At 34.6% G+C, this 7623-nt stretch overlaps 1 protein-coding gene across 1 annotated transcript in view; it reads left to right on the forward strand.

Moving 5' to 3' along the window:
- The window catches only part of LOC106878105 (staphylococcal nuclease domain-containing protein 1), a 35448-nt gene that overhangs the window by 19090 nt on the left and 8735 nt on the right, over positions 1 to 7623 (forward strand). The window contains exons 9-15 of the mRNA XM_014927216.2: positions 191 to 281; positions 955 to 1040; positions 1999 to 2134; positions 2876 to 2958; positions 4278 to 4461; positions 5572 to 5713; positions 6630 to 6745. Coding sequence (XP_014782702.1) covers positions 191 to 281; positions 955 to 1040; positions 1999 to 2134; positions 2876 to 2958; positions 4278 to 4461; positions 5572 to 5713; positions 6630 to 6745 — 838 coding nt within the window. The remainder of the gene's footprint in view (positions 1 to 190; positions 282 to 954; positions 1041 to 1998; positions 2135 to 2875; positions 2959 to 4277; positions 4462 to 5571; positions 5714 to 6629; positions 6746 to 7623) is intronic.

Here is a 7623-nt window from a genome sequence, read left to right on the forward strand (position 1 = left end):
CCCCCCCCCCCACTCCAAAGTATTTTAAAATAAAAAACAATAACTGGGCATTTGATAATATTCTTGTGCCAATGCTAAGATATTAAATCCCAAATGTAGCAATTATAAATGACATAATCATAGTTTCTAAACTTTTCCATTTTAAACTTTGTGTTTCATATTGAAAAAACATTCACGTTGTATTTTACAGAAAAGCCAAAGATAACCGACTGCGGATATGGAAAGACTACAAACCATCTGGTGTTGTTATTGATGATAAAAGTAAAAACTTTACTGCTAAGGTGAGTGGCAAAATTAGAAGCATGTTTTGTGTTTGAGAGTTGGTGATCAACTTTGTTTGTTGTCATGTGATTAGAGGGAGATTTGGCTACTAATTGTAGCAGGTTGAGTGATTAAGTACAGGCTTGATGAGTGATGTGTGATGAGTACTGTAGCATAGGTGGTAAGCTCTTGAAAAGTTGCCAGTTTTAATTTTTCAGTTATGGAAATTACACTGTGCAAATGCCCTTGGGAAAGGTATGAAAGTCCTTTGAAGTGATTCGGGTTGATCATCTATGATGGATACATCCAATCACAAATGATGGTAATTTCTTGGAGACCAAGAAAGAGAGCTCTGCAATTTCTTGCTGCACAAGCTGCACAAATGATTTGTTTTTAGGGATCAAATGTTTGTGCTCAGTTCCTTCTTCAAATTGATGCTGCCTGAACAGGTGCATAGTGTTCCATATGTCAGGTGTCAACATGATCAGAGAGCAACGTGAAATGGAGTGTTTTGCTCAAGAACACAATGTACCACCTGGTCCGGGAATTGAAACCACAACCTTGCAATCATGAGTGCAACACCCAAACTACTAGGCCATGTACCCTTAACGATCACAAAATATACCTATTCTTAAACACGAAAAATTTTCTCTTGTCACTTTCTATTATTCTTATTTCACTTGCTTTCTTCAGGTTGTAGAGATTGTTAATGGAGATGCTATGATTGTTAAATCATCAGATACCAGAAAAATATTCCTTGCTAGTATTCGACCTCCTCGGTAAGTAACAAAAATATATTACCGTTATTTGAGCTAGAATTTAAGGAGGCTCATTTTATGGTATGTAAGATGAGTATCTCAAGATACCGGTACACATGATCAGATGTTCAAATATTTACTAACAGTCATTGTATATGTACAATGTACTTCACCATAATATGTAGACCACACAATTCTGCAGTATGCCTGCGTGTATGTTGACGAGTGGCTGCCGTGACTAGTTAGATGCAAATGTCTTTTTCAGTGGTTTGATCTCATGAAAGGAGACGTGTTCATATTATACAAAGAAATTATTAGATGTAAAATATAAAAAATTATTAGAACTGAGAATCAAACGTGAAAATATTATCAGGGGGTTAGCAGAAAACTGGCCACTAGTATCAATAATTCTGCTCGTATCAATAATTTCCTCAACTGTAGAGTGTCTAGGCCTTGCTTGTTTACCAGATGAAGTGCTGGGTCCATTATGTGTTTGTTTTATTGAAAAAGAAATTTTCGTTTTTTTTTTTTTTTTTTACCCCTTTGGGGGACACCAATTATCAATAAACACACTTGACCTCAAAGCTGCAATTGTGATCTGTTGTCTGTGTTTAGTATTTTATCATTTTCTCTGTGTGTTGCTCAGTTTCCTTTTAATGGGAATCCAGTAGAGATTACATTTAGGCTGCTCTGGGAACATGACATAATTGGGTTAAATATGACTTTCATGCTTGGTGGTCTGACCTTTCAAATAGTTTGTAGAACTGGGTTATCTATATTTGGGATTTGGAAGATTTATGATTTAAAAATATAAAGCTTGCTTCTCTTCACTCACATGATTAATCATCTGAGAGAGAGGGATGAAGATCACAACAGACCAATATACAATTGTAATAATTTTCTTTGTTTGTGACCTAAATTTACTTTGAACTTTGAAATCTTTAAAATGTTTTTTTCTTCTTTCTCCCTCTTTCTTTAGACTTCAATCAGAAAACAATGAGAATGCTACACCAAATATCATGAAAGACTCTAATCGACGTGTGAGACCACTCTATGATATCCCTTATATGTTTGAGGCTCGAGAATTCATGCGCAAAAAACTTGTGGGTAAAAAGGTATGTTTTGGTATTAGTTTTATTAATGTCAAAGTCTTTGATCAAATTGTAACTTAATATATTTCTAGAGGGGACAAGCTTACTTGAAAAAAGGGTTAATGACAGGAAAGGCATCCAGCTGTGAAACAATGCTTCACTAGTATTTTTTTTTTTCCTTGGGACTTTGGGACTTTCTCAATGACGCATCTAAAGAAAATTTATTAGTGTGGCCTCCCTGATTGAGGAGCCATGTCTTCTACTGCCCACTTTTCAAAAAATGGTTGCCAATGCCAGCATGGAAAAAAAAATGAATGTGAAAACAAAGTAATGATTGTATGTACATGTATTTACGGCTTCCAGTCAGGCGGTCGATGCCAGTGCTGCTTGACTGGCCCCGTGTCGATGGCATGTAAAAAGTACCCACTTCACTCTGAGTGATTGGCATTAGGAAGGGTATCCAGCTGTAGAAACCCCTGCCACATCAGATTGGAACCTGGTGCAGCCTCTTGGCTTACCAGTCCTCAGTCAAACTGTCCAACCCATGCCAGCTCGGAAAGCAGACATTAAACAATGATGATGATGAGTTTTTGCTTTTTAGCAATATTATCAGATTATAATTTTCATAGAATTTTGTGGTTTTTATTTTAGATTACATGAAGCTTTTAATCAATCATAACAAAGAATTTATCTTGTGAAAATTCCAACTTTGTAAATTTTTTTTTTTTTCATTCTGGCATTTTTCCTCGTTTTATAATTATGTAGGTCAACGTGCAAATTGATTATATTCAACCAGCTTCTGGAGGTTTTCCTGAGAAAACTTGCTGCACTGTAACAAGTGGGAATATGTAAGTGACTCATTCTTCAATTCTCTTCATTTTAGTTTTTAATGCAATTTGAAATTCCTTCAGCCAACATCCATTATTGCTGTTGTTTATTTTTATTGTCAAAATATATAGTTTAGATACCTGATTTAATTGTAAGATTATTTGTAAAACTGCACCTGAAATGTGTCCTGTAAGGCTCTTCTATAATAAGGGACGAACCCTTTTCTTATCATTTCAGTATAATTACATTTATTGTTTCAATTCATTTGGAAGATAATGAAGAATTTAGTAAAATACATTTACCATTTTAATCAGATGTTTGCAGCATAAATTAACACGAGATATTGAAGGAAGATTCTAATTTAGATCACTTTGAATCAGGAAGCTTGTAATATAAGCCAAGGGTGGTCTAAGGCAGGCTGGCATCAAAAAGGTTAATGTAGGAGAATTCTACTAATTTGCATTTTGATAAATTCATTAATAGTCTTGTGTTGAGAATGGTAGGTGTTTCACTTGTTCAAAAATAAATTTGTGTCCAAATGCCTTCCTCTATATCTAACTCTTTTTGTGACAATATTTCTTATGAAATACACTGCATTTGTATGTTAGATAAGTTTGAAAATGGTCAAAAAAATGGAAGGATTTGGTAAAATGGCTAACTACTTCATTATTAAGCTGGTGTTAGGAGCCCAACTTAACAAAAGAGTCTTATGTAAAATAATCCTTTCTTCTATAGGCACAAGGCCTGAAATTTTGGGAGAGGGGGGGGGGCAGTCGATTAAATCGACCCCAGATTGCATCTGGTACTTAATTTATTGACCCCAGAAGGATGAAAGGCAAAGTCGACTTCAACAGAATTTTAACTCAGAACATGCAGACAGACAAAGTCTTATATAAAATAATGGGAAGGCCTTACTTTTAGTATGAATACTTTCAGCTGAAAAGTTTTATGTCATAGAACCATGTATCGTATCAGCAAGAGTTACTTTGTTATCACTCTTATTTAACCGTTTTTACATTCAGATTTCTTAATCAAATGAAATGTGTATTTATTCACATTAATTTGAATTGGTCATGCATTACTTTGTAGCTTTGCGATTTTGACGATGTGATAGATTATTTTTAAAATAATACTGTAGAGTAAGTGTGAGATGCTAGATTTGGCCAGTTTGAAAATAAAAACAGATTATTTTAGTTGGATATGGCCAGCTTAAATGTTAATGGTTTAATGGCTTAGGGGTAGGAGGACAGCATCTATGACTCCATTTCCTGGGATTGGTGGGATTGGAAATCTTGCTCAAATGTTTGCAATAGTTTCATTTTCGTTTCTGTTTATTCAGTAATGTGGCTGAGGCTTTGGTGAGTAAAGGTCTGGCAACTGTGATCCGCCATCGTCAAGATGATGACCAACGATCTGCCCACTATGATGAGTTACTTAGTGCAGAGTCCAGAGCACAAAAGAAAGGACTTGGTGTTCACTCTAAAAAAGAACCACCAATTCATAGAGTTGCAGATTTGTCTGGAGTGAGTAAACCTTTGGTAACTTGGTTATGTGTGGGCACATTGCATGCATGCATGCATGCACATAGATGAACTGATTTTACACATGCACACATTTACATTTGTCTCTCAGGTATTATTTTTGAAGAATAGTGAAAGCACAGTCTCTTTGAAATGGAGTTCTTGTGAAAACAATTTTCAAGGTTAACTATTTTGTGTGCTGTAGAAACTAAATGTTAATTTTACTGTTTTGGTTTTTAGCTTTGATAAGTGTTATTAGTCTTGTACAGTGAGGACTTTTTGAGTAGTGAGGATTCCTCTCTCTTACTCATTCATTCTGGGGCCATGATATATATAATACACCAAGTACGTTGTAAAGTGGTTAGTTTTTGAGCAGAGAGGAAACATAGGGTTGAGAGGATCCTTAGTTTTGTCTCATGTGAAGATTTGGCAATCTATCTATCGCTGGTGCTACAATAAACTCCCCTCTATAAAATTGTTGGGGATAGGAATAGCATCCAGCTGTGGAAACTAAACCAAACATTCAAGGGAGACCTGATTCTTCAACTCATTTATATGAACAGTAATTCTGAATAAGAATTGACTTGAACTGTAACACTCTCATTCAGTTCACAGCAGCAGAAAAAGGAGATGTATGATGATGTGATTCTTATCACTATAAACTTAACTATTTCCATTACTGAGTTGTTTTATGCAGTTCTAATTTGTTCTGTTGTTACGTCAAATATGATGTTCAAACTCATTGACTTATTAACCTGTCTAGTACTTGAGACTGCCCTACTAAATGTCATATTAAAACCTAACATCTTGTTACATCAGTGATATGAAATTTCAGTTGGTCAATACCAGTATTATATATCCAATATATAATGTTACTGATATTTTATTAAACTCCTCCAAATTCTTGATTATATTGAAAGTTAATTTCTACTGTTTAGAAATATAGTCATAAAATTATTACAATAGAAATCATCTTATTCAATCAATTGTTATGATTTGTTAGAAATGTTGCAGTTTTAACTAGCAATTAGAGCTTTTTATCTCTTTGCCATGTCTTAACTGGTAACATTGACTTCCAGTTTTTATATTTGTCATTATATAATTTATTTGCAGGATTTTAGCAAGTCTAAACAGTTTTTACCATTCTTGCAAAGGGCTGGACGATCAGAGGCTATAGTTGAGTTTGTGGCAAGTGGATCCCGTCTTCGGCTTTTCATCCCCAGAGAAACTTGCCTCATTACATTCCTTATCTCTGGTAATCTCACATTTATTCATCTGCTTCCTATTCCATATATGTAAATAGTGTTTTGCTTATACATCTATTTTTCGATACTAGCATGGGTTAGACAAATATGTTATTAAGGAATTGTTTTGCAGGTGGATGTCCTTTCTATCACAAGTAAGGGACATTTTATTCCACTCATATTTGAAGGTACAAACCCAGTGGATGATTTCTTGACAAGGAAAATGGCAACATCACAGTTTTTGGAGAAGCACAAACAAAATCAAACACACAATTATATACACATATGATGGGCTTCTTTCAGTTAATGTCTATTAAATCCACTCTCAAGACTTTGGTTGACCTAGGGCTTCAGTGAAAACACTTGCCTAAGCTGCCATGCTATGTATGGAATTGAGCACAAAACTGTGTGGTCAAGAAATGAACTTCATAATTATGTAGCTATGCTTGCATCAAGATGCTCATGGAATTACAAGAATGTTATAGGGAGAAAAGCATGAAGACAACAACTGTGATTTTCAGATTTCAAAAGTATAGATATTTAGACATTTCATATATTTCTCATTTCAAAGATATAGAAATAAATTTTTTATTCTCAAACGTGTGATAACACTAATAAATAGCGTGATCAGGATAAATTATCCTTACATTGCAGAAAAATATGTTACTAGCTAGCCATGAGACTCGAACTCACATCTCTGTGATTACGCGTCGAGTGCTTTACCATTAAGCTAAACTGCCCAGTAACGAATTCTTCTGCAATTTTAGAACTTATAAATTTAGCTTCATAAAGCAAACTTTGTTTGTTTACTTTCATTGTAAGTTGAATTTAACATTAGTGTCTTATGAAGCTAAATTTATAAGTTTTATCCTGAGTAATTTCTTTTTAGCTATATGTTAATTATTTCATGATTATGTTTTCTCTTAGGTATTGATTGTCCTCGTGCCTCAAGACCTGCACCTGGTGGTGGTTCAACAATACCAGCGGAACCATATGGTGAAGAGGCTTTACAATTTACACGGGAACTATGTATCCAAAAAGGGGTATTTTTCACTTTTACTTCATTTTTTTATGTTCAAGTTTTTATTTTCTTAACTAAACAAAAGGCCAATTTTTTTTAGGGACTTCTGCTTCACCAGATATATATATATATATATATATATATACACACACATATGCATGCATATGTATATATACTTAACCACACAGCCATGCCTGTATGATACACTATGAAGTGTTATGATTTTGTCAGGCATCTATGACCAGGTCACTGACACTACAGTGGAATTGTGTTGGTGACCAGGTCCTAAATGTATGGCAGCCTTTCCAGACTTTTATAGTATATAATCATTTTCATCATTTTTACTCCAGCTTTTCCATGCAATCTTGGGTCGACAGTGTATTGATGCCAAATGTCCTTTCTGGCACCAACCATTTTACATTATAGTAAAATTATATCACTGGAAAACAAGTAAAGGTTGGTAACAAGAAGGGCATCAAGCTGTAAGACACTGTCTCAGATCTTGTCTAATCCATGTCAGTATGGAAAAAGAGGACTTGATGATGGTGATGATCCTTTTCTACTACAGGCACAAGGCCTGGATTTTTGCGGGGAGTGGGTCAATCGATCACATCAACCCCAGTACTTGACTGGTACTTAATTTATCGACACTGAAGGATGAAAGGAAAAGTTAACTTCAGCTGAATTTGAACTCGGAACACAGTGACAGACGAGATACTGCTAAGCATTTTGCCTGGCATGCTAACAATTCTGCCAGCTTGCTGCCTTAATAATAATAATAATAATAATAATAATAATAATAATAATAATGATGATGATGATGATGATGATGATGATGATGATGATGATGATGATGATGATGATGATGATGATGATGATGATGATGATGATGATGATGAT

The sequence above is a fragment of the Octopus bimaculoides genome, chromosome 19, assembly GCF_001194135.2.
Source record: "Octopus bimaculoides isolate UCB-OBI-ISO-001 chromosome 19, ASM119413v2, whole genome shotgun sequence".
In the NCBI taxonomy this organism is placed as follows: Eukaryota; Metazoa; Mollusca; class Cephalopoda; order Octopoda; family Octopodidae; genus Octopus; species Octopus bimaculoides.